The sequence below is a fragment of the Biomphalaria glabrata genome, chromosome 10 (genome assembly GCF_947242115.1).
Source record: "Biomphalaria glabrata chromosome 10, xgBioGlab47.1, whole genome shotgun sequence".
Classification (NCBI taxonomy): domain Eukaryota; kingdom Metazoa; phylum Mollusca; class Gastropoda; family Planorbidae; genus Biomphalaria; species Biomphalaria glabrata.
Window position 1 is genome coordinate 23,150,610 of NC_074720.1, and position 27,784 is coordinate 23,178,393.

The following is a 27,784-nucleotide window of genomic DNA, read 5'->3' on the forward strand; positions in this document are numbered from 1 at the left end:
TTCATTGGAATTTGCAAACTTTTTATTTCATCATTATCAGTTGCATTTCATTTGTGAAACATTAACAGTGACTTACTCCATGGACAGTTCTAAAAGTACTCAATGAAATCCTCACTTAAACTGATGCAGTGAAACTAAAAGTACTCAATGAAATCCTCACTTAAACTGATGCAGTGAAACTAAAAGTACTCAATGAAATCCTCACTTAAACTGATGCAGTGAAACTAAAAGTACTTACTACTCAGATCTCACATTGATGTATTGAATTGATGAATCAATAGGTTGCTTTTAATTTGCTCAGTTTTTATAATGGGTAATCATTTTGCAAATGCTGTATAATTTTTATATCAAAAGATTTATTGAATTGAATTGTACAGTATTTATCATAAAATAGGGCTGTACTGATGTTTAGATGATATGCTGGCTATCAAATTGAAATACTTTGATCTGTCTTGTACAATCCTATACTCTTAAGCGAGCAATTCTTGTATGTATGTATATATATTTATATATATATAAATTTTATTTCGAAAACGGCTCTAACGATCTTCTTTAAAATTTCAACGTATGTGCATATTAGTGAGAAAAAAAATCTCAACTCATTGGCCACATCGGGAAAACTCGAAGTCGACCGTTATATCGGTTCGAAAATGGCTCATTATCGAAAAATTATATTTGGCTTGAATGTTTTATAAATGAATTTTTCTATATGACGTCAATGGGAAAAAAACTTGACACCGCTTACGTCACTAGGCTCACAGCAGTACACTAAGACATTTCTTCGCCAACAAGAAAAAGTTTTAATGATTCAATTGGCGTAATTAAATATTTGCGCACCATCTTATTGTACATTGATCCATTATGAAACTATGGAAGAAAAATAATGAAATTAAATATCTTTATGTATGATTAGTTATTGTGTTTTAAAGGCTTTATACATTGTTTACACTTGAATTGCGTACACCCGTAGGTAGCTTTTACTTTGTTATTATTTTGCTGGTGAATTCTTGCAATGTGTTTAAGCTTCGAAGTCTACTGTCCCATACCAAAACATAGGAAATGGTCATAACACAGCTTATCTATGCCCTACATGCACAATCAGAGCCGGCCCTAACATTTGCGGGACCCTATGTGAAATGGATTGCGCTCGTATCAGTAAGGGTAGGGATAAGGATAATAAGTGAAAATAAAGATTTTGTATTAGAAAATAAATTCGTATTTGCATTACATTTTTATTAAATGAAAGCTGACGATGCTGTTTTTTTTTTTTATATCACGCGTAGGACTAACGTTTACCATATTGATTGACACCCCAAAGTGACAATTTTGTCTCTTTTAAGGCCATTTTTATGAGTTTCATGAGATTTCCAGGAGCTCCTTGAAAACAAGGAGACCACGGGAACCCTATTATAAATTATAATGGTTTAATTTTATAATTTACACATAGAATTAGCGCGGGGCTTTTGAATCTTAGGGGTCCACTTCGGCTGCATAGGCCTAAGGCTGGCCCTGATGATATCCAGCTCGCGGTCAACAAATTTTCATCACGCTGATGCTTTTTTTGGTTAACCTATAAACCTCGGTAAAACAGAAGTCATGTTCCAGAAGTCACCCAATAAAACCTACTTAGCCCAAAGATCACCGCGCATAGACATCTCTTAAAGTGGTAGATAACTTCACATTATCTGGGAAGCATAGTATCAAAGGACGCATTGCTTTAAAGAGAGGTTGATATGTGAACTGGGATAGTCGTGCTTTTGGACGCCTCCAAGCGAGAGTGTGGCGAAATAAATCGCTCCGCCTGTCTACAAAAATCAGTGTCAACTAGTGATTCTCTCAACCCCTCTATGTGGATCTGAGACATGAGTACTTTATAGAAAGCAAATAAGACTTCTTGAACGACTTCACCAAAGACCGCAATACAAACAGCGACATTCTTGCAAAATGGTATAAACTTCTTATAATCCGACAGTCGCGCTTTGCAGGGCATTTTTTTTCCGTATGGGGGACGAACATATTTTTAGCAATCTTTTTTTTTTTTTTAGTAAACTGAAAGATTTTCGGAGTAACAGAGATGCCTCACAATAACGCTTTCTTTAGAATACTAACGCGATGTTTTTAAGTCTTAGAAAAAAATACGCGATTTTACTTTGTTACTAGGTGCACACTATAACGTAGAGATTTTGTATGACTTGATGATTCTTACTAAAGCCATAATAATAAGGCTTGTCTTCGAGTCATTTTCGTAATTACAACAGTATTCCCAAAATGACTTCGGGTATATATCCTTCCTTAACAAATTATTCTTCCGAGCGAGGCTCGGTCACCCGATATGAACAGTTATGGTACCAAGTTAAATCTTGGCAGCTTTCATGTGTATGCCATATCAGTTATACATCGTAACAGTGATTATTTCTCCATCATGACAGCTATCATAGCTAATAACAAATATCAATAAGACTTTCTTTATCTTGAAATTTCATTTTGTCATTCTTGTGGTTCCTAGAAAGCTCAATGGTACCAATTTTCATAACTTGTTAGTTTGTCCAATTGAGTTCCAAAAAATTATGATGTAATGTAACGTAAGACTCTTTATTATAATCAAATTTATGAGCATTGGGTCTTGGCTCTTAAGTCTTATGCGTGATATTCAAATGGCATGCTTGTCATAGAAAAACTGCTACCGGTACGTTTGTAAGTTAGAATACTAGGATCCATGATTGTGTGATTATAATATTAGAATATCAAGATTGTGTGATAATATTACAATATCATGATTGAGTGATAAAAAAAATATTACAATGTCATGCTTGTGTATAGTAAAAAGTCATGATTGTGTGATTGCTATAATAACATTTTGTTTGATTGTTAAATACCGTACAAATAATTATGTTTAATAGATTCAATAGATTTTATTTAAAAAATGATGCTCTAGACATAAAATATAATGCCTTTAAAAGGTAAACATTATCTGGTCAACATTAAATACATTTGAAATGAAATCTTTGGCATGTTTGTTGTATTTTATGACATTGTTTGAAATAGCACCATTTTCTTCACCAAACTTTTCTCCAGCCCATTTGTTATTGTCCTGTCTTAACTCTTCAACATGGGCTCACTGATTTCTAGCTCTATCCCATTGTCTTGTGCTGGAAGATATTTTTGACAATATCTGTAAGTCACCATGGCACAATGGGCATGACTTATCATGTTTGTTCCAGAACGGAATCTGTCCCTGAGTTTAAAATAACCACAGTAGATTAATGTTACAACAGATACAATCAACACTTTGAACAAAACACTCATAGCTATAATGACTAAATAATCTATAATGACTAAATAATCAACAGCTGGATCCAGAGAACTGTAATTAAAGAGAACAATAATTACAAAACAAAAAAACAACAACAATCAAACAACAGCAACACTGACCTATGTATAAATAATGTCACATGAATTTCAAATGCATGCATTATATATATATATAATGGCAGCACTACGTACCAAAGCACCAATAATGGACAGTCCTGAACAGGGCCTGCACATTTTAAGCTAGTAGAAACACAGATTGGATTGGTACATGAATTATTGATAGTGTACTTTCATTCAGTCAAAGACTTCCAATAAATACACAATGTCACGCACACATGCTACTTACAGACACTGCTAATCATTGTTTTTTTTTATAACTGCACATCTCATCTAATGGAAGCATTCTTACACTTACAGAATAGAAACATTCTTACACTTACAGAATAGAAACATTCATACTCTTACAGAATAGAAACATTCTTACACTTACAGAATAGAAACATTCTTACACTTACAGAATAGAAACATTCATACTCTTACAGAATAGAAACATTCTTACACTTACAGAATAGAAACATTCTTACACTTACAGAATCCACTCTGCGGCAAAAAGTAAACCAACTAGATCAACAGGAATTCCCAATGCCGTCAAATTGATGACCACAGCAACCACTCCAGCACTAGGAACCGAGGGAATAGCCACAGAGATGACTGTAGTTAAAATCCTGAAACAATAAGATATATCCTTGATATTCTGTGGGTGATCTACTATCCTAGCTTAGACTATTGTCTGCTAATTTTCATTTTGTTTAATCTCCACGATACCAATGTTCACTTAATCCTATGTATCGATTTATTTAAAAAATGGAACTGTACACATTTTGTTCACCAACCGGAACATTAGTAGAAATAGGGATATAAATGTATACGCATATAGTATAGCACAATTGACCGATTCAATATCTCAATGGCGTTGAAACAAACCTTCTGCCCGGTATAAGTGATATCATTTAGCTTGTGTGAATAGGTGAAGTAAAAGTTATCTCAAGTGACTCGCTCATATTCAATGGGACCACAGCTCAAGAGTGATGGGGAAAAGAAAGCGATTGGCTAATGAAGATACAATGAAAGATGATCGTCAGTGGATGAATTCAAAGTGTCAAGATCATAATTCTTCAAATTCATCTTATCCATCACTTGGCTTTTGATGATAACATAGGCTACTCCAAAGGATAAATTCAAACCCGTTCGCCTCTCCATTGCGTCACTAGAGGGTGCAGGTAGTACAGAGTGACACCTGCCAAGGGGTGACACCCAAGAGGGAAAAAGCCCTTTGGCAAAAGCAGACAACTTGAAAAAAAGCATGACTCCATCTAGATATCCTAACATGCTGATGTGTAATTATAATATTTTCTATAAATTTTATTTTCTTGTTTTGTTACAAAGTAACGTGCTGGGGAGAACGTGGAGGCAATCTTCCCTTCAAAGACCAAGAATATGTTTTATTTGCATTGAACTTGTTCCATATTTTAGTACTAATTAAATAAAATTAAGAATCTACCAAAGTTGAAGAAATTCAATGATTAAATAAAGTGCTGTTCTTTCAGCTTCTAAGTAGAACCTTTCAACGATAGCAACAACATCGAGGATTCAAAAGTTCTTTGGAACAAGACTTTTCATGGCATCTTCACCAACGCGCTTCTAGAGTCTACTCTCTACTAAGTCAGAACGGAAAACCATTGTTCTCTACACGTCTTCTTCTTCTTGAGCAGACGTGGCCAGCTACAAAACGTCTTGCTAAACTCCTCGATGAACTTAAGACGATCAAGCTTATTACAAACTGACATCCAGCATCTTACTTGCAGCGGTTCTTCACCTCTTGTACTACTGCTGCTAGGATTGGGTGCTTATACTTTCGTCTGAAATGTCTATTTGTTAAAAAAAAGTTTATTGAACTCAATACAGCAAAACTCATTTGTTCTTTAATGTCCATTACAGAATTCTGGAACACGTATTTGCAGTCTTAACACTTTCTTAGATTAGCTGCGCCTCTTCTTCAATTTCAGCATCATATCTTAGCGAAACAAGTTTTTTTTTTTTCAGAAGTAGACTTGATGCAGTAGTAGACTTGAGGCAGAAGTAGACTTGAGGCAGAAGTAGACTTGAGGCAGAAGTAGACTTGATGCAGAAGTAGACTTGAGGCAGAAGTAGACTGGATGCAGAAGTAGACTGGAAGCAGAAGTAGACTTGAGGCAGAAGTAGACTTGAGGCAGAAGTAGACTTGATGCAGAAGTAGACTTGATGCAGAAGTAGACTTAATGTAGAAGTAGACTTGAGGCAGAAGTAGACTTGATGCAGAAGTAGACTTGAGGCAGAAGTAGACTTGATGCAGAATTAGACTTGATGCAGAAGTAGACATGATGCAGAATTAGACTTGATGCAGAAGTAGACTGGAGGCAGAAGTAGACTTGAGGCAGAAGTAGACTTGAGGCAGAAGTAGACTTGATGCAGAAGTAGACTGGAAGCAGAAGTAGACTTGAGGCAGAAGTAGACTTGAGGCAGAAGTAGACTGGATGCAGAAGTAGACTTGATGCAGAAGTAGACTTGAGACAGAAGTAGACTTGATGCAGAAGTAGACTTGATGCAGAAGTAGACTTGAGGCAGAAGTAGACTGGATGCAGAAGTAGACTTGAGGCAGAAGTAGACTTGAGGCAGAAGTAGACTTGATGCAGAAGTAGACTTGAGGAAGAAGTAGACTTGAGGAAGAAGTAGACTTGATGCAGAAGATGACATTTATTGTGCCTTACTTTACAATATGACTGCCCCGAGAAGTCTAGACTCTAGAGAAACTGATACAAGCTTTAGTTTCGTACAGACATTGACTTGTTTGCACATAAGCCTACTGTTGAAACAGTTTTGTAGCTATGTAGTTTACCTTAAAAAGCCCCATTGTCCATGCTTCGAATAGCCATGATATGGCCGTATATAATTCTGCTACGGCGCATTAGAAATGTAAGTAAATATGTCATAAAGATACATTGTCTGATTTCAATCATTTGTAATTTAATTATAAGCAGACACCTAGCCTATATACACTAAATATAATTATATAAAACTTTCGCTACGTTCAGTTTGTAACAATTAGAAAAGGACATTACTGACATTAGAGGAAGGTGGGGTAATGTGAGCTACTTAACTTACAGAGTTATAACACCTATAATCGCTACATTTTTACCAACTGCCAACATATAATGGATTCTATATATATAAATCACAGAATGTCTCTTATATGATCTCAGTATTTATAAGAATTACCTTACCACATTAAAGCAATTCTCCCGGCATGCAGTTCAGCACCAACCAACTGGGCTATAAATATACATGAAGTGGCGATGAAGACACAGCTTCCGTCTCTATTGATAGTAGTTGCGAAAGGAACGACAAATCTGGTAATACGTTTGTCTATTTTGTTTCTCTTTTCTAGAGCCATTAGAGTTTCTGGTATAGCTACAGCCCTAATAGTATAGGCAAAATACAAAAGCAGAAAGATTGATCTCCTCTTTGCGAACACATCATTTAAATAGATATTTCTTTTATAAAATCAAAATGATCTAATCAAACGGTAAAATGTCTTTTTTTTATAAAATCAAAATGATCTAATCAAACGGTAAAATGTCTTTTTTTTATAAAATCAAAATGATTTAATCAAACGGTAAAATGTCTTTTTTTATAAAATCAAAATGATTTAATCAAACGGTAAAATGTCTTTTTTTTTTATAAAATCAAAATGATCTAATCAAACGGTAAAATGTCTTTTTTTTTTATATAAAATCAAAATGATCTAATCAAACGGTAAAATGTCTTTTTTTATGCTGAGACATTTCTTCTAATGATGCTGGAATAAGCTCCACCAATGTGTTATTACTACAGGGAAATAAATTAATGTAGACTAATAGATTCAGTAACACAATGTATCCTATTCTAAACGTAGACATTAAACTATTTCTCAATTTATCATGTCACATCCCTTCAAGTAGTATTCACAATACAACACTGTGAAATAATGACGTCACAGCTAAGGACGGTCCCAATTTAAACCCGGCTGAAAGGAGTTGGGCGTATGGCTACCTACACTACCTGCTAAAAACCAGCAGCTACATAAACATCAAACAGCAATTTGATAGATGTCACGAAGATGGACCTCCAGCTGGAAAGTGTACTTTGGGGACAGTTGGAGAGACTCGCCTAGAACCTAGACGCCTGGAGGAAGCATGATGGTGGCCGAAGCCCCAAACGGGACCATAGGCAGAGAGAGAGAGAGAGAAGGGAATTGTCAAGTTATAAAAATAAGTTGGCAATACTATGTGTCTGTTCTCTACCCACATGACCCATTTGTACGCGAAAACAAATTACAAATGTAGTTACGAGCTGGCTGCGGCAAATGTTACAAGCCAAGGTCCTCCTAGCGTCCACAGAAACTTGTAAGGATTTTCCTTGATCAATACAAGGTAAATAGCAGGCAGCAGAACAAATTGATGTATGGCCAGAGCAGTCAATACACATAATGAAAACATTCCTAAAGATCGAACGGCACTTTCCAGATCTGAGGTTTGAAGAAAAGCCACTGCTATCAATGAGCTAACTCCCAGTGGGGTAGTCCTGAAAGAAATAACAATTCAATATATGACACTATATACTTATAAAAAAAACGGAGCACAATGCTTATCTGATGGGGGAATTAGGCTATACAACTATGTAGGAGAGATGTAAATAGGCTATACAACTATGTAGGAGAGATGTAAATAGGCTATACAAGTATGTAGGAGAGATGTAAATAGGCTATACAACTATGTAGGAGAGATGTAAATAGGCTATACAACTATGTAGGAGAGATGTAAATAGGCTATACAACTATGTAGGAGAGATGTAAATAGGCTATACAACTATGTAGGAGAGATGTAAATAGGCTATACAACTATGTAGGAGAGATGTAAATAGGCTATACAACTATGTAGGAGAGATGTAAATAGGCTATACAACTATGTAGGAGAGATGTAAATAGGCTATACAACTATGTAGGAGAGATGTAAATAGGCTATACAACTATGTAGGAGAGATGTAAATAGGCTATACAACTATGTAGGAGAGATGTAAATAGGCTATACAACTATGTAGGAGAGATGTAAATAGGCTATACAAGTATGTAGGAGAGATGTAAATAGGCTATACAACTATGTAGGAGAGATGTAAATAGGCTATACAACTATGTAGGAGAGATGTAAATAGGCTATACAACTATGTAAGAGAGATGTAAATAGGCTATACAACTATGTAGGAGAGATGTAAATAGGCTATACAACTATGTAGGAGAGATGTAAATAGGCTATACAACTATGTAGGAGAGATGTAAATAGGCTATACAACTATCTAGGAGAGATGTGAGTAATCTATTGTTCAACAAACAGGCAATGTCTAGTTGTCAACTATAAGCTACTAACCAAACAAACCAGCGTAAAATTTTGAGAATAATCTCGTTGGCAGAGTTGAAAAAAACGATAAATGGTTTCCCTATGTTTCCAGTTGAAGACGAAGCCACGCCGAATATCAAACAGCAGATAACTAGACCTGGTCAAAAGAAAAAAAGCTACTGGGTACTTTATGGAAAGTGTGTTGTAATTTGAAACCGGTTCAACTCCCAAGGTCCTTAATATTATCAGTATTTAAAAAAGGTACTGGCATCTTTGGTTTAGTAGTTAATAAGAATTTGAGCTCTATCATTACGACAGTTTGTGGGAAACACTAATCAAAATCGGCCCCCAAAGTGGTCCACCCAGGCAGGTAAAAAGGCAGGTTTCAATATTTTCAGAAAAAACATCCGAATGAAATTCTATCAAAGACAAATGACAGAAAAGAAAGGAGAAAGAAGGTTTACAGATCTTGTGTGGTAGGCTACCCCAGCGGTCCAGCAGACCAAAGGATAGGTGAAAGTGAATGTGAAGTTAGATGTGAACCTGGCCTAACTAATGTCTTATATTAATATCAAATTCATCTAATTGCTTTGTAAAGGGTCAATCTCTTATTCAAATCCTAAAAAAAAAAAAAGTTTCCGTAAAAAAAATAATTTTTCTTTAAATTTAAGTATTTACGGTCATGGTCACAGATTGCAGTTCACGCGATAATATTTAAAAAAAACTAATTATTAATTGTTGTTTTAAATTATGTCCAACTTATATGCATACTAAATAGATTTTTTTCTCTTTAAAAAAAAAGAAAACTTTTTTGTGTAAATGTAGTAGTTAGTACGACAGAACTTACATAACTTAGCAATGCAAATGTAATAAAAAAAATGTTTGACAAAAAATCTAAAACTATTTGCATAAATATGTTAAAAATATGGTATACCTTTAGTACCCCTTCTAAAGAGCCTCCCGTGTTAGTTACTATTAATAGTGAATAGTTGTAAAAGTGGTGTATTTTTATGAAAAAAATGCTTGATTTAAAAAATTAGATTTTTCGCTTTCAGAAAAGAAAAAAGTAGTCGTTGCATCAGAACTTTGAATGGATTAAAATATTACGATGTCAGATTTTCACTATCTTTTTTAGTTTACGAGATCTAAACGGGACGGATAGACAGACACAAAACTAATAGCGTCTTTTCCCATTTCGGGGGCCGCTAAAAATCAGTATATGGAAAATATCTAAAAATTGTTTGTAAATTTAACATCTAGACGGGAATGGGGTGATATCGGCCTTAGTTTTTCCATTAGACCAGCCACCAGTGGTTCCCAAAGTGGTCGGTATAGATTCACAGGGGTCCGCGGTATCATTCAGGGTCCGTGGAGTCGTGGACCACTAAAACTGATTTGGGGGTCCCCAGGTGACGTCATGGGGTCTGCTCAAGATTTGATATAAAATAAAATTTTGATCAGAGATGTTGGTTTACAGTAGTGAATACAATTCCGTTTTTCTAAAGTATATGTTAGTGTTAGAGTTGACGCGTTTTCAAGTAGCTTGTAGCAACTAAAGTTTTCAAGTAATTGGTAGCAACTTTAGTTTTCAAGTAATTGGTAGCAACTAAAGTTTTCAAGTAATTGGTAGCAACTTTAGTTTTCAAGTAATTGGTAGTAACTTTAGTTTTCAAGTAACTGGTAGCAACTTTAGTTTTCAAGTAATTGGTAGCAACTAAAGTTTTCAAGTAATTGGTAGCAACTTTAGTTTTCAAGTAATTGGTAACAACTTTAGTTTTCAAGTAATTGGTAGCAACTTTAGTTTTCAAGTAACTGGTAGCAACTTTAGTTTTCAAGTTATTGGTAGCAACTAAAGTTTTCAAGTAACTGGTAGCAACTTTAGTTTTCAAGTAACTGGTAGCAACTAAAGTTTTCAAGAAACTGGTAGCAACTTTAGTTTTCAAGTTATTGGTAGCAACTTTAGTTTTCAAGTTATTGGTAGCAACTAAAGTTTTCTAGTAACTGGTAGCAACTTTAGTTTTCAAGTTATTGGTAGCAACTTTAGTTTTCAAGTTATTGGTAGCAACTTTAGTTTTCAAGTAACTGGTAGCAACTTTAGTTTTCAAGTAACTGGTAGCAACTAAAGTTTTCAAGAAACTGGTAGCAACTTTAGTTTTCAAGTTATTGGTAGCAACTTTAGTTTTCAAGTTATTGGTAGCAACTTTAGTTTTCTAGTAACTGGTAGCAACTAAAGTTTTCAAGTAACTGGTAGCAAGTAAAGTTTTCTAGTAACTGGTAGCAACTAAAGTTTTCAAGTAACTGGTAGCAAATAAAGCTTTCAATTAACTGGTAGCAACTAGTTTCTGTTACCTAAAACATTGGTAGACGAGACTGTGCCAACACTTTTAGTCCTGACTGTAAAAGTTGAATTGATGGGCTGGAAACTGGTTGTTTTGTTATCATCTGTGGATTAAAAGGAGGTCTATCTATCTATCTATCTATCTATCTATCTATCTATCTATCTATCTATCTATCTATCTATCTATCTATCTATCTATCTATCTATCTATCTATCTATCTATCTACCTATCTATCTATCTATCTATCTATCTATCTATCTATCTATCTATCTATCTATCTATCTATCTATCTATCTTTATCTGTCATCTGTCTGTCTATGTTACTTTATATCCATTTCATTGTTTATCAGTGTTTATTTATTTGTCTGTTCTCATGCATCTGTCGTAATGTCTGTTTTAATAGTATGAATATAAAATATAATATTACCCAATGTTTCGTTGAGCTTTAGTGACAATGTTTTTGTTGTATAAATAGTGTGAACCTGTGATGAAATAACAAGTTGTATAAATAGTGTGAGACTGTGCTGAAAAGTTTTTCTAGGAATATGAATATTTCTTAGTTTCTTTAGTTTAAAAAAATATGTTTGTTTTCCTTTTAAAAATTCTATCTTTTGAAACTTTCTCTCTCTCTCTCTCTCTCTCTTTCACTCTTTTTCCATCTATCAGTCTATGTATATATCTTTCATTTGCAAAGAAGAAAGATCTTTTCATATTTTGTAGCTAATTGTTTTAGCTATTTGAGAATATTTGATCAAAATTACAAATTACAAAAACAACATTAAACAAGGTTACAAAAGACAGTTTGTGTGGAAACACAAACTCAAAATCGGCCCCCGAAGTCGTCCACCCAGGCAGGCTTCAATATTTTCAGAAAGAACATCCGAATGAAATTATATCAAAGACAAATGAGAGATAAGAATAAAGAAAGATGGTTAACAGATCTTGTGTAGTGCCCCAACGGTCCCGCAGATCAAAGGATAGGTGAAAGTGAATGTAAAGTTAGATGTGAACCTGGCCTAACTAGTTCCCCTTTCAGACCTTGTGGTCTATAGGGCAGATGATGTAAAGCTCATCTGTTTTTGTGGCCTACGGTTAACGAGGGTGTCATGTAGCCAGCACAACGACCAACCGCCTTTACTTTTCCCCAACCAATGTCAGGTACCCATTAGAGCTGAGTGGACTCAGAGGCGCCCAAAGTTAAAAATCCCAGTCTTCACCAGGATTCGAACCCGGGACCCCCGGTTCGGAAGCGAAGCGCTTTACCGCCTCCCCTGATCTAACTGATGTCTTATAATTGATCTAATTTTTTGAAAAGGCTCAATTTCTTATTCGAATCCTCTAAAAAAAAAAAAAATTACGCAATAAAGAAAGTGTTTAGGAAAATGAAGCTTATAAGATAACTATTCGTTTTAAATTAGGTTTAACTTATAATGCATACTAATTAGCTTTTTCTCTTTAAAAAATACTTGCATAACTGATTTTAAAAATTAGATTTTTCGCTTTCAGAAAAAAAAAGTAGCCGTTGCATCAGAACTTTGAATGGTCTAAAATATTGTGATGTCCGATTTTAAATATCTTTTCTAGTTTACGAGATCTAAACGGGACGGACGGACAGACGGAGAGACATTTCGCACAAAACTATAAAGTAACTATAAAGTACTTAACATACATTGACTTCTTTGAAAAAATAATTTATCAGCTTAAAAGACCTATATTTCGCTATCATTTAAATTACACTCACGAAATTTTATTAGTCAACAGAACAATTTGATACCTAACACACATTGTGATAACAATTTTAAAACTAAAACAAATGCGTTCAAAACCAATTCTATTCTCACCTGCTGAAAGCATGCAGTAAAAATATTTTCTGGAAACAAATTTCTGTTGAGTAAAAACACCTTATTATAACAACCGAAGTATAAATATATTACTTTAAAAAGACAAATACTAAAACCTACAAACCTGATTAAATCAACAAATATGTCGGACGTTTCAATTTCAGTATTAGCCTTTGAATCAATGACACCAGACTGGAGGTTCATGCCATCACCTGATCATGTATTTAGAATGAAACATTTTTTTTTTAAAATTATCTCTACTTTAAATATTGAACATACGTTTAAAACTTAACTAGCTTAAGGGAGAGAGTTAAGACTATAGATACAACATATTTACCTGGCTTAAGGGAGAGAGTTAAGACTATAGGTACAACACAGCTTTACCTGGATTAAGGGAGAGAGCTACGACTATAGGTAAAACACTGCTTTACCTGGTTTAAGGGAGAGAGCTAAGACTATAGGTACAACACAGCTTTACCTGGTTTAAGGGAGAGAGCTAAGACTATAGGTACAACACAGCTTTACCTGGTTTAAGGGAGAGAGTTAAGACTATAGGTACAACACAGCTTTACCTGGATTAAGGGAGAGAGCTACGACTATAGGTAAAACACTGCTTTACCTGGTTTAAGGGAGAGAGCTACGACTATAGGTAAAACACTGCTTTACCTGGTTTAAGGGAGAGAGCTAAGACTATAGGTACAACACAGCTTTACCTGGTTTAAGGGAGAGAGCTACGACTATAGGTAAAACACTGCTTTACCTGGTTTAAGGGAGAGAGCTACGACTATAGGTAAAACACTGCTTTACCTGGTTTAAGGGAGAGAGTTAAGACTATAGGTACAACACTGCTTTACCTGGTTTAAGGGAGAGAGCTAAGACTATAGGTACAACACAGCTTTACCTGGTTTAAGGGAGAGAGCTAAGACTATAGGTACAACACAGCTTTACCTGGTTTAAGGGAGAAAGCTAAGACTGAAGGTAAAACACAGCTTTATCTGGTTTAAGGGAGAGAGCTAAGACTATAGGTAAAACACTGCTTTACCTGGTTTAAGGGAGCGAGCTAAGACTATAGGTAAAACACTGCTTTACCTGGTTTAAGGGAGAGAGCTAAGACTATAGGTACAACACTGCTTTACCTGGTTTAAGGGAGAGAGTTAAGACTATAGGTACAACACAGCTTTACCTGGTTTAAGGGAGAGAGTTAAGACTATAGGTACAACACAGCTTTACCTGGTTTAAGGGAGAGAGCTAAGACTATAGGTAAAACACAGCTTTACCTGGTTTAAGGGAGAGAGCTAAGACTATAGGTAAAACACTGCTTTACCTGGTTTAAGGGAGAGAGTTAAGACTATAGATACAACACTGCTTTACCTGGTTTAAGGGAGAGAGCTAAGACTATAGGTACAACACTGCTTTACCTGGTTTAAGGGAGAGAGTTAAGACTATAGATACAACATATTTACCTGGTTTAAGGGAGAGAGTTAAGACTATAGGTACAACACAGCTTTACCTGGTTTAAGGGAGAGAGCTAAGACTATAGGTAAAACACAGCTTCACCTGGTTTAAGGGAGAGAGCTAAGACTATAGGTAAAACACTGCTTTACCTGGTTTAAGGGAGAGAGCTAAGACTATAGGTACAACACTGCTTTACCTGGTTTAAGGGAGAGAGTTAAGACTATAGGTACAACACAGCTTTACCTGGTTTAAGGGAGAGAGCTACGACTATAGGTAAAACACTGCTTTACCTGGTTTAAGGGAGAGAGCTAAGACTATAGGTACAACACAGCTTTACCTGGTTTAAGGGAGAGAGCTAAGACTATAGGTAAAACACAGCTTTACCTGGTTTAAGGGAGAGAGCTACGACTATAGGTAAAACACTGCTTTACCTGGTTTAAGGGAGAGAGCTAAGACTATAGGTAAAACACAGCTTTACCTGGTTTAAGGGAGAGAGAGCTAAGACTATAGGTAAAACACAGCTTTACCTGGTTTAAGGGAGAGAGCTAAGACTATAGGTACAACACAGCTTTACCTGGTTTAAGGGAGAGAGCTAAGACTATAGGTAAAACACAGCTTTACCTGGTTTAAGGGAGAGAGAGCTAAGACTATAGGTAAAACACAGCTTTACCTGGTTTAAGGGAGAGAGCTAAGACTATAGGTACAACACAGCTCAGTGAGTTAGAGACGATGATGAAAGTCAGAGAGATTAAACTGACGCGACCATTACATTTAGGATCCAATGAAGCTGTGCCTGGAGAAGTACAACATTAGACAATTAACAAACACTGTAAACAAGTTCTCATTTAGACTGTGATCTCGGTTTGACTACTTTAGATTGTGATCTTGGTTTAGCTGCTTTAGATTGTGATCTTGGTTTAGCTGCTTTAGATTGTGATCTTGGTTTGACTGCTTTAGATTGTGATCTTGGTTTGACTGCTTTAGATTGTGATCTTGGTTTGACTGCTTTAGATTGTGATCTTGGTTTGACTGCTTTAGATTGTGATCTTGGTTTGACTGCTTTAGATTGTGATCTTGGTTTGACTGCTTTAGATTGTGATCTTGGTTTGACTGCTTTAGATTGTGATCTTGGTTTGACTGCTTTAGATTGTGATCTTGGTTTGACTACTTTAGATTGTGATCTTGGTTTGACTACTTTAGATTGTGATCTTGGTTTGACTGCTTTAGATTGTGATCTTGGTTTTAATAATTTAGACTGTGATCTTGGTTTGACTACTTTAGATTGATCTTCAATAAATTTAACAATTGGTGTATATCGCTGAGAAAAGAATTACCAACTAGCTCGTTTGCCACTCTAGTTTGACCGTTAAAATTTTTAGTAACAAAAAATGAGATATATTTCAATTTGGCTAGAGATCTAGATGTAGTTCTAAATCCAACATTTGTTTTGAAAAGACTTTCGTGTTCTTCAAATGACTATTGCTTTCGGGAATTTCAGAATGCTAGTCTTTTTTGACTAAAGAATGTAATAGATAAATGCAAAGTTTTGCGCTTAATCTTCCATGTCTAGATCTGAATGATTATCATTGAAATATTATAAAGTGTACTAGATGATACTAGATCTATACATTCGCTAAACCAGAACTAGCGGGAGGGGGGGGGGAATGTTCCATTGTTGTTAGGGTTAGGTTTAAAGAAAAACAATGACTATTTAAGCTTCATAAAGAAGGTATTGCCTTTTTTTTTATTTATTTTTTTTTTTTGAAATTACGCCACTTTTTTGAAATTTTTTGAAAGCCTAACCTTATTGTTTGGTGAAAGCCTACCTTTTTGTTTGGTGAAAGCCTACCTTACTGTTTGGTGAAAGCCTAACCTTATTGTTTGGTGAAACCCTTACCTTTTTGTTTGGTGAAAACCTAACCTTACTGTTTGGTGAAAACCTAACCTTATTGTTTGGTGAAAACCTAACCTTATTGTTTGGTGAAAACCTAACCTTATTGTTTGGTGAAAGCCTAACCTTACTGTTTGGTGAAAGCCTAATCTTTTTGTTTGGTGAAAACCTAACCTTATTGATTGGTGAAAGCCTACCTTTTTGTTTGGTGAAAGCCTAACCTTACTGTTTGGTAAAAGCCTAACCTTACTGTTTGGTGAAAGCCTAACCTTACTGTTTGGTGAATGCCTAAACTTACTGTTTGGTTAAAGCCTAACCTTACTGTTTGGTGAAAGCCTAACCTTATTGTTTGGTGAATGCCTAAACTTACTGTTTGGTGAATGCCTAACCTTACTGTTTGGTAAAAGCCTAACCTTACTGTTTGGTGAAAGCCTAACCTTACTGTTTGGTGAATGCCTAAACTTACTGTTTGGTGAATGCCTAACCTTACTGTTTGGTAAAAGCCTAACCTTACTGTTTGGTGAAAGCCTAACCTTACTGTTTGGTGAATGCCTAAACTTACTGTTTGGTTAAAGCCTAACCTTATTGTTTGGTGAAAGCCTAACCTTATTGTTTGGTGAAAGCCTAACCTTATTGTTTGGTGAAAGCCTAACCTTACTGTTTGGTGAAAGCCTAACCTTTTTGTTTGGTGAAAGTCTAACCTTACTGTTTGGTGAAAGCCTAACCTTACTGTTTGGTGAAAGCCTAACCTTACTGTTTTGGTGAAAGCCTAACCTTACTGTTTGGTGAAAGCCTAATCTTTTTGTTTGGTGAAAACCTAACCTTATTGATTGGTGAAAGCATACCTTTTTGTTTGGTGAAAGCCTAACCTTACTGTTTGGTGAAAGCCTAACCTTTTTGATTGGTGAAAACCTAACCTTATTGTTTGGTGAAAGCATAACTTTTTGTTTGGTAAAAGCCTAACCTTTTTGTTTGTTGAAAACCTAACCTTATTGTTTGGTGAAAACCTAACCTTATTGTTTGGTGAAAGCCTAACCTTACTGTTTGGTGAAAGCCTAATCTTATTGTTTGGTGAAAGCCTAACCTTACTGTTTGGTGAAAACCTAACCTTACTGTTTGGTGAAAGCCTAACCTTACTGTTTGGTGAAAGCCTAACCTTACTGTTTGGTGAAAGCCTAACCTTACAATTTGGAGAAAACCTAACCTTACTGTTTGGTGAAAGCCTAACCTTATTGTTTGGTGAAAGCCTAACCTTACTGTTTGGTGAAAGCCTAACCTTACTGTTTGGTGAAAGCCTAACCTTACTGTTTGGTGAAAACATAACCTTTTTGTTTGGTGAAAGCCTAACCTTACTGTTTGGTGCAAGCCTAAACTTACTGTTTGGTGAAAACCTAACCTTACTGTTTGGTGAAAGCCTAACCTTACTGTTTGGTGAAAACCTAAACTTTTTGTTTGGTGAAAGCCTAACCTTTTTGTTTGGTGAAAACTTAACCTTATTGTTTGGTGAAAGTCTAACCTTTTTGTTTGGTGAAAACCTAACCTTTTTTTTGGTGAAAGCCTAACCTTACTGTTTGGTGAAAGCCTAACCTTATTGTTTGGTGAAAGCCTAACCTTATTGTTTGGTGAAAGCCTAACCTTATTGTTTGGTGAAAGCCTAACCTTATTGTTTGGTGAAAGCCTAACCTTATTGTTTGGTGAAAGCCTAACCTTACTGTTTGGTGAATGCCTAACCTTACTGTTTGGTGAAAACCTAACCTTACTGTTTGGTGAATGCCTAACCTTACTGTTTGTTGAAAGCCTAACCTTACTGTTTGGTGAAAGCCTAACCTTTATGTTTGGTGAAAGCCTAACCTTACTGTTTGGTGAAAGCCTAACCTTACTGTTTGGTGAAAGCCTAACCTTACTGTTTGGTGAAAGCCTAACCTTTTTGTTTGGTGAAAACCTAACCTTATTGTTTGGTGAAAGCCTACCTTTTTGTTTTGTGAAAGCCTAACCTTTTTGTTTGTTGAAAACCTAACCTTATTGTTTGGTGAAAGCCTAACCTTATTGTTTGGTGAAAGCCTAACCTTATTGTTTGGTGAAAGCCTAACCTTATTGTTTGGTGAAAGCCTAACCTTACTGTTTGGTGAATGCCTAACCTTACTGTTTGGTGAAAACCTAACCTTACTGTTTGGTGAATGCCTAACCTTACTGTTTGTTGAAAGCCTAACCTTACTGTTTGGTGAAAGCCTAACCTTTATGTTTGGTTAAAGCCTAACCTTACTGTTTGGTGAAAGCCTAACCTTACTGTTTGGTGAAAGCCTAACCTTACTGTTTGGTGAAAGCCTAACCTTTTTGTTTGGTGAAAACCTAACCTTATTGTTTGGTGAAAGCCTACCTTTTTGTTTGGTGAAAGCCTAACCTTTTTGTTTGGTGAAAACCTAACCTTATTGTTTGGTGAAAACCTAACCTTATTGTTTGGTGAAAGCCTACCTTTTTGTTTGGTGAAAACCTAACCTTACAGTTTGGTGAAAACCTAACCTTATTGTTTGATGAAAGCCTAACCTTACTGTTTGGTGAAAGCCTAATCTTACTGTTTGGTGAAAGCCTAACCTTACTGTTTGGTGAAAACTTAACCTTACTGTTTGGTGAAAGCCTAACCTTACTGTTTGGTGAAAGCCTAACCTTACTGTTTGGTGAAAGCCTAACCTTACTGTTTGGGGAAAAACCTAACCTTTTTGTTCGGTGAAAGCCTAACCTTACTGTTTGGTGCAAGCCTAAACTTACTGTTTGGTGAAAACCTAACCTTACTGTTTGGTGAAAGCCTAACCTTACTGTTTGGTGAAAACCTAAACTTTTTGTTTGGTGAAAGCCTAACCTTTTGGTTTGGTGAAAGCCTAACCTTTTGGTTTGGTGAAAGCCTAACCTTACTGTTTGGTGAAAGACTAACCTTATTGTTTGGTGAAAGCCTAACCTTATTGTTTGGTGAAAGCCTATCTTACTGTTTGGTGAATGCCTAACCTTACTGTTTGTTGAAAGCCTAACCTTACTGTTTGGTGAAAGCCTAACCTTTATGTTTGGTGAAAGCCTAACCTTACTGTTTGGTGAAAGCCTAACCTTACTGTTTGGTGAAAGCCTAACCTTACTGTTTGGTGAAAGCCTAACGTTTTTTTTGGTGAAAACCTAACCTTATTGTTTGGTGAAAGCCTACCTTTTGTTTGGTGAAAGCCTAACCTTTTTGTTTGTTGAAAACCTAACCTTATTGTTTGGTGAAAACCTAACCTTATTGTTTGGTGAAAGCCTACCTTTTTGTTTGGTGAAAACCTAACCTTACTGTTTGGTGAAAACCTAACCTTATTGTTTGATGAAAGCCTAACCTTACTGTTTGGTAAAAGCCTAATCTTACTGTTTGGTGAAAGCCTAACCTTACTGTTTGGTGAAAACCTAACCTTACTGTTTGGTGAAAGCCTAACCTTACTGTTTGGTGAAAGCCTAACCTTACTGTTTGGTGAAAGCCTAACCTTACAATTTGGAGAAAACCTAACCTTACTGTTTGGTGAAAGCCTAACCTTACTGTTTTGTGAATGCCTAAACTTACTGTTTGGTGAAAGCCTAACCTTACTGTTTGGTGAAAACCTAACCTTTTTGTTTGGTGAAAGCCTAACCTTACTGTTTGGTGCAAGCCTAAACTTACTGTTTGGTGAAAACCTAACCTTACTGTTTGGTGAAAGCCTAACCTTACTGTTTGGTGAAAACCTAAACTTTTTGTTTGGTGAAAGCCTAACCTTTTTGTTTGGTGAAAACTTAACCTTATTGTTTGGTGAAAGCCTAACCTTTTTGTTTGGTGAAAACCTAACCTTTTTGTTTGATGAAAGCCTAACCTTATTGTTTGGCGAAAGCCTAACCTTACTGTTTGGTGAAAATCTAACTTTACTGTTTGGTGAAAACCTAACCTTACTGTTTGGTGAAAACCTAACCTTACTGTTTGGTGAAAACCTAACCTTATTGTTTGGTGAAAGCCTAACCTTCCTGTTTGGTGAAAGCCTAACCTTACTGTTTGGTGAAAGCATAACCTTACTGTTTGGTGAAAGCCTAACCTTACTGTTTGGTGAAAGACTAACCTTACTCTTTGGTGAAAGCCTAAACTTACTGTTTGGTGAAAACCTAACCTTACTGTTTGGTGAAAGCCTAACCTTATTGTTTGGTGAAAGCCTAACCTTATTGTTTGGTGAAAGCCTATCTTACTGTTTGGTGAAATTCTAACCTTACTGTTTGTTGAAAGCCTAACCTTACTGTTTGGTGAAAGCCTAACCTTTATGTTTGGTGAAAGCCTGACCTTACTGTTTGGTGAAAGCCTAACCTTACTGTTTGGTGAAAGCCTAACCTTACTGTTTGGTGAAAGCCTAACCTTTTTGTTTGTTGAAAACCTAACCTTATTGTTTGGTGAAAACCTAACCTTATTGTTTGGTGAAAGCCTACCTTTTTGTTTGGTGAAAACCTAACCTTACTGTTTGGTGAAAACCTAACCTTATTGTTTGATGAAAGCCTAACCTTACTGTTTGGTGAAAGCCTAATCTTACTGTTTGGTGAAAGCCTAACCTTACTGTTTGGTGAAAACCTAACCTTACTGTTTGGTGAAAGTCTAACCTTACTGTTTGGTGAAAGCCTAACCTTACTGTTTGGTGAAAGCCTAACCTTACAATTTGGAGAAAACCTAACCTTACTGTTTGGTGAAAGCCTAACCTTATTGTTTGGTGAAAGCCTAACCTTACTGTTTTGTGAATGCCTAAACTTACTGTTTGGTGAAAGCCTAACCTTTTTGTTTGGTGAAAGCCTAACCTTATTGTTTGGCGAAAGCCTAACCTTACTGTTTGGTGAAAATCTAACCTTTTTGTTTGGTGAAAACCTAACCTTACTGTTTGGTGAAAACCTAACCTTACTGTTTGGTGAAAACCTAACCTTATTGTTTGGTGAAAGCCTAACCTTACTGTTTGGTGAAAGCCTAACCTTACTGTTTGGTGAAAGCCTAACCTTACTGTTTGGTGAAAGCCTAACCTTATTGTTTGGTGAAAGCCTAACCTTATTGTTTCCAATTAATGTGGAGGAGATTTGCAGTCTTTTTATATTAAAGCTTTTGCTCTTCTGGATCGATGTAGCAATAGTGGAGTGTATTAAATAGTAACATTTGGAGTTTATTTATTTAAAGTTGAATCCTAGAGTTTGAAAGTATACCTTGGAGCCAGGTCAAGAACTTGGCAGTATTATTCAAATTATATTAGCATTTTGTTGTGTGTGTGTTTTTAAACTTCATCCCTTGCTACTCTTCAAACTATCGAGTAGTTCTAATGGTGGATTCCTTAAGGAAAAATTGACACTTTTGCATTGAAGAGTTCTAAACAATGAGTTAATACCATAGACATAAATAAATATAGACTGGCCGAAGGAAGTAACTTCCTGTAACTTGAAAACATGTATATCTATTGTATTCGGATTTCCGAATTATGAAAAATTGCATGATCTTCATTCTTAGAGATTAAACAAAACTACACTGCCTCCTTATTTACAATACATATAGGTGTGTGGCTGAAATAGAAATGAATACTTAACTTTTATACTGCTCATAAATGCTGTATAATAAAGTACACAAAATTGCAAGTCACAAATTTTCGTTTCATAAAACTCTTTAATCGGCCAGTCTATATTTATTTATGTCTATGGTTAATACCTAGTCTGTTTTTTTTATTTCTTTTTGGAACAAAGTTTTCAGGCTTTTAATCCTGGAGGAAATGATGTAAATGTTCCCATCATACACATTGCGACTTTTTAGTTTTGCTTTGATTCATTTGACAGCAATTTATCTTTCAGTAACCCAAAACATGTTAAAATCTACTCCTATTCCATGCAGGGACGTATCTAAGGTAGTGCAGGCGGGGCTACTGCTCAGAGGCCTCCACAAGAAAAGGGCCCCCACATTATTGAAAATAAATCCATAATTCAACGGTTGAGCAGTTTTACGTTGTTGTTTTTGTAGATTTTTTTACCGACACTACCTCAAATCTTACAGTTGGCAACACTGTCCTGGGAAGTGTCCCCTGGTTACGTGCTCATACTATAGTAATGCAGCTCTGGATTGACGGCAGTGCGTATACCTCTAAAAATATAATTTTGTTTAGACAAAAATATGCATTGTAAATATTTTAAAAAGAAAGATGTTCAAGTAGTCTATTTCATCCTTCTGAACTTTGCTCTGCTTTTAGATATACGAAGTTCTGTGTGTTTGTGTGTGTGTGTGTATGTGAGAGAGAGAGAGAGAGAGAGAGAGAGAGAGGTTTGAGCTAGGATTTAGTAATCTTCGTTACTGGAAGAATATCCAAATCATATAAAACAAACTTCTAGCAAGTACTTACAAAACAAGTGTATGTTACATAGACTTATTTATTTATTACAATTGTATGTTACATAAGAAAACAGAAATCCAACTGACCGGATATGACACTGCAAATGATCAATGGAAGGATCATCATTTTGAGCATGCGCATGTACACTTCACCTAGAAGACCTGAAAAACAAATAGTTAAAACAAGATGACAAAGAGAGAGAGAGAGAGAGAGAGAGAATACTGAAATGGAAACGTCCAAGGCAACTCTAAGCCTGTCTCAAGTGGCGCACATCCCGCCATACTGTGTCACTGCCAAACAAAAAGATCGTGAAGAAAACGTTGGAGTAGACTTTATTGAAGACCAAATTCAAATATGACTGCATCAGAGATTTCCTAGTCGAAAGGAGGACTGCGCCCTGAATGCCTCAAATGAAACGGATCTTAAAAAGAGCTTGTCCCTTTTCACCAAAGTAGAAATATGGACCTTGTAGTCTCAACACATCAAACAACTGAAGTCCTTACAGGACCTTGTAGTCTCAACACATCAAAAAACTGAAATCCTTCCACCTCACTTACTAAAAAAAAATCATCAGATGATTGATGTGTCATAACAAATAGAGAGATCTTACATCTGTCACAAATGAACAATGCCATGTGTTCCAACGATGATGGGCTGGAATGTCCTGAAGTTCATCTCTCCAAATAACTTTGACGATACTTCAAGCTATGAGGCAAAGAAGTCAGCTATCAAAAACTGAGAAAAAATGGGGCAACCCTGCGACAGATCAAACCAGCTCGTGCTTTGTATGCGGCCTGCTTTTCCTGAAAATCTCCAATAAATAGAATTTTGAAAGCTTGATTTGGAAAAAATAATACATCTGTATAGAAATCAGACTAGGTTTATGATGCTTCAATGACAGAAAAGCATTACCTACGCGAATCTTTTGGAGCGAGTCTTAGTTGTAGACTATGCGTGTACAGATACAAAAATAAATATTCCCACAATCTAAACTTTAGTCTTTTTGGTGAATTTAATAAAAATAAATAGATTTTAGTAGCAAACCAGTGTTCGAATGCATATTTTAAGTGTTTTTTTTTTTAAGATCTTGGATACAATTTTTGTATTTTTATATAAAAATAATTAGCCATAAATGAAAAGAAAGGGAAAAAATCGAATTTTTAATTCTCAAGCGAAAGAGTAGTGCCACTGTTACAGCTCCACTCAAGACTCCAACACATTAATGAGAGAAGACGTCAACGAAGAGTAACCAGAGGGAAGTAAAAGTTCTAACAGAAAGCGGAAATAACACGTCAGCAAACAAGCAAGTGATGAGACGTCCTTAAGTGCACAGCAATATCACCTAGATCTCTCTCACAACAGCATATAACATTTGTATAGCATCCAGTGATGAGACGTCCTTAAGTGCACAGCAATATCACCTAGATCTCTTTCACATCAGCATATAACATTTGTATAGCATCCAGTGATGAGACGTCCTTAAGTGCACAGCAATATCACCTAGATCTTCTCTCTCACATCAGCATATAAAATGTGTATAGCATCCAGTGATGAGACGTCCTTAAGTGCACAGCAATATCACCTAGATCTCTCTCACATCAGCATATAACATTTGTATAGCATCCAGTGATGATACGTCCTTAAGTGCACAGCAATATCACCTAGATCTCTCTCACATCAGCATATAACATTTGTATAGCATCCAGTGATGAGATGTCCTTAAGTGCACAGCAATATCACCTAGATCTCTCTCACATCAGCATATAACATTTGTATAGCATCCAGTGATAAGATGTCCTGAAGTGCACAGCAATATCCCCTAGATCTTCTCTCTCACATCAGCATATAACATTTGTATAGCATCCAGTGATGAGATGTCCTTAAGTGCACAGCAATATCACCTAGATCTCTCTCACATCAGCATATAACATTTGTATAGCATCCAGTGATGATACGTCCTTAAGTGCACAGCAATATCACCTAGATCTCTCTCACATCAGCATATAACATTTGTATAGCATCCAGTGATGAGATGTCCTTAAGTGCACAGCAATATCACCTAGATCTCTCTCACATCAGCATATAACATTTGTATAGCATCCAGTGATAAGATGTCCTGAAGTGCACAGCAATATCCCCTAGATCTTCTCCTTCACATCGGCATATAACATTTGTATAGCATCTATTTTCTCTTCCATTCAGTACTTGTATATGAAAGTGACCAAATCTTGTGCTTGTCTAAGTGCTTATACAATAAATGTTCTAATAGTTGGTCGCGTTCTACTCGTAAGACTTTCCCTATAGATGTCTGGCCTTTCATCCCATTCAAAAAGTGCAAACCAACCGATTGGCGGACATATTTCACCACAAATAAAATTAATAAATGTACGTCCCCTGCATGTGATCAGCCGGGGCCTAACATTACAATAGTACCGGCAACACTTCCGACACACGTCCCCTGCATGTGATCAGCCGGGGCCTAACATTACAATAGTACCGGCAACACTTCCGACACACGTCTCATGCATGTGATCAGCCGGGGCCTAACATTACAATAGTACCGGCAACACTTCCGACACACGTCTCCTGCATGTGATCAGCCGGGGCCTAACATTACAATAGTACCGGCAACACTTCCGACACACGTCTCCTCTTGACGGAGACTTATCCTAAGTAATTCTGATGAGCACCTCTCATAAGTCACTCTGATGTGCACCTCTCATAAGTAACTCTGATGTGCACCTATCCTAAGTCACTCTGATGAGCACCTATCCTAAGTAATTCTTATGAGCACCTATCCTAAGTAATTCTGATGAGCACCTCTCATAAGTCACTCTGATGTGCACCTATCCTAAGTCACTCTGATGAGCACCTATCCTAAGTAATTCTTATGAGCACCTATCCTAAATCACTTTGATGTGCACCTATCATAAGTAATTCTGATGTGCACCTATCATAAGTAACTCTGATGTGCACCTATCTTAAGTCACTCTGATGAGCACCTATTCTAAGTAATTCTGATGAGCACCTATCCTAAGTAATTCTGATGAGCACCTATCCTAAATCACTTTGATGTGCACCTATCCTAAGTCACTCTGATGAGCACCTATCCTAAGTAATTCTAATGTGCACCTATCCTAAGTCACTCTGATGAGCAAATATCCTAAGTCACTCTGATGAGCACCTATCCTAAGTCACTCTGATGAGAACCTATCCTAAGTCACTCTGATGAGCACCTATCCTAAGTAACTCTGATGAGCACCTATCCTAAGTAATTCTGATGAGCACCTATCCTAAGTAATTCTGATGAGCACCTATCCTAAGTAATTCTGATGAGCACCTATCCTAAGTAATTCTGATGAGCACCTATCCTAAGTCACTCTGATGAGCACCTATCCTAAGTCACTCTGATGAGCACCTATCCTAAGTCACTCTGATGAGCACCTATCCTAAGTCACTCTGATGAGCAAATATCCTAAGTCACTCTGATGAGCACCTATCCTAAGTCACTCTGATGAGAACCTATCCTAAGTCACTCTGATGAGCACCTATCCTAAGTAACTCTGATGAGCACCTATCCTAAGTAATTCTGATGAGCACCTATCCTAAGTAATTCTGATGAGCACCTATCCTAAGTAATTCTGATGAGCACCTATCCTAAGTAATTCTGATGAGCACCTATCCTAAGTCACTCTGATGAGCACCTATCCTAAGTCACTCTGATGAGCACCTATCCTAAGTCACTCTGATGAGCACCTATCCTAAGTCACTCTGATGAGCACCTATCCTAAGTAACTCTGATGAGCACCTATCCTAAGTAATTCTGATGAGCACCTATCCTAAGTAATTCTGATGAGCACCTATCCTAAGTAATTCTGATGAGCACCTATCCTAAGTAATTCTGATGAGCACCTATCCTAAGTAATTCTGATGAGCACCTATCCTAAATCACTTTGATGTGCATATCCTACGTCACAATGATGTGATTACTCTGTTAAATCATTCATACATCCAACTAAAAAAATGAGTATAGAATAAACTTACCGATCCATATAATGACATCTTGTGAAGGATTTATTTGTCGAACTGATATGCCAACAATAATACCAACTATCACAGCGAGTAGGGTCAGAATGACCAGCAAGTTCTCGGTGACAAATTGGTAGCAAAACTGTTTGCAGTTCTTGGGTCCACAGTCTGTCATTGTGGTACACTCTTCAAACCAAAGTTTTGTAACAATAACAACAAGTTAACGTCAAAATATCAACATTGTTAAAATCAAATACTCAAGAAATAACAGTTTCAACAATTTACTAGAAAGTTGTTGTTTTTAAACTTCTAACTATATACTCACATGACTAGCAACTATGCACCAAGATGGAGGCGACATCTAAAGTAAATTTATTTCTGTGACAGTTCACTCTCTTGACTACACCTCCCCCCCCCCCCAAACATCTGTTAAGAAAGTGTTTTCAACAGGGTGACATGTCGGTGTCCTCAAATTGTCTGCATCACTTTTGGTCTGCATCACTTTTGGTCTGCATCACTTTTGGTCTGCATCACTTTTGGTCTGCATCACTTTTGGTCTGCATCACTTTTGGTCTGCTTGACTTTTGGTCTGCTTGACTTTTGGTCTGCATCACTTTTGGTCTGCTTGACTTTTGGTCTGCATCACTTTTGGTCTGCATCACTTTTGGTCTGCTTGTTGGCCACACGGGCATTTGTTTTAGTTGTACTGTTTGGAAACCAGTTCGTTTATGTGTATGGTTGGTCCAGGAGTTAGACTATAGTGACTTTCAAAATGTAGAGAACCCTTCCTATATATATTAATTACTGGCATTAGCAACAAATATTTCCTTTGGGATTGATATTGACTAGATCTAAGACATCAATGATCATTAAGTGAAGTGTGATCAATACCATACAATAACACCCACACAAATACTCCACACATGCAAAATACTCACTCTTCCCTAGTACTATAAGTATATGGAATGGGTTGCTTGAATCAGCCTGGAAAACCAGTGACTTAGTAGATTACCCATGGACACACGTAGGACGTAATCATTTGTCCATGGGTTGTAATTTGTATGTCGTCTGC

At 36.4% G+C, this 27,784-nt stretch overlaps 1 protein-coding gene across 3 annotated transcripts; it reads right to left on the reverse strand.

The window, feature by feature from the left end:
- Window positions 1–2,573: 2,573 nt before the first annotated feature.
- On the reverse strand, window positions 2,574–27,784 carry LOC106052998 (excitatory amino acid transporter 2-like). 3 transcript variants are annotated; one of them, XM_056043775.1, is made up of 13 exons: window positions 27,651–27,784; window positions 26,728–26,898; window positions 22,770–22,844; window positions 15,086–15,208; window positions 13,085–13,172; window positions 12,961–13,003; window positions 11,547–11,601; window positions 11,130–11,222; window positions 8,811–8,937; window positions 7,738–7,971; window positions 6,633–6,827; window positions 3,903–4,037; window positions 2,574–3,235 (listed from the first exon to the last, which is right to left on the reverse strand). In XM_056043775.1, exons 2-13 carry the CDS (start codon window positions 26,885–26,887, stop codon window positions 3,097–3,099), a joined length of 1,467 nt encoding a protein of 488 aa, XP_055899750.1. In that variant the 5' UTR covers window positions 26,888–26,898; window positions 27,651–27,784; the 3' UTR covers window positions 2,574–3,096. The 3 variants fall into 3 exon arrangements, with proteins under 3 accessions (XP_055899750.1, XP_055899749.1, XP_055899751.1); XM_056043774.1 differs by lacking the exon at window positions 27,651–27,784 and adding an exon at window positions 27,038–27,197; XM_056043776.1 differs by lacking the exons at window positions 15,086–15,208; window positions 27,651–27,784 and adding an exon at window positions 27,038–27,197.

Excerpts from the sequence above, each read along its gene's own strand:
- LOC106052998 (XM_056043775.1), bottom strand. The coding sequence starts at position 26,887 with ATGACAGACTGTGGACCCAAGAACTGCAAACAGTTTTGCTACCAATTT. Across the intron at positions 11,602-12,960 it reads TTACTGCATGCTTTCAGCAG|GTTCACACTATTTATACAAC; the intron begins GTGAGAATAGAA and ends ATTTCATCACAG. Across the intron at positions 3,236-3,902 it reads TTTGCCGCAGAGTGGATTCT|GGACAGATTCCGTTCTGGAA; the intron begins GTAAGTGTAAGA and ends TTTTAAACTCAG.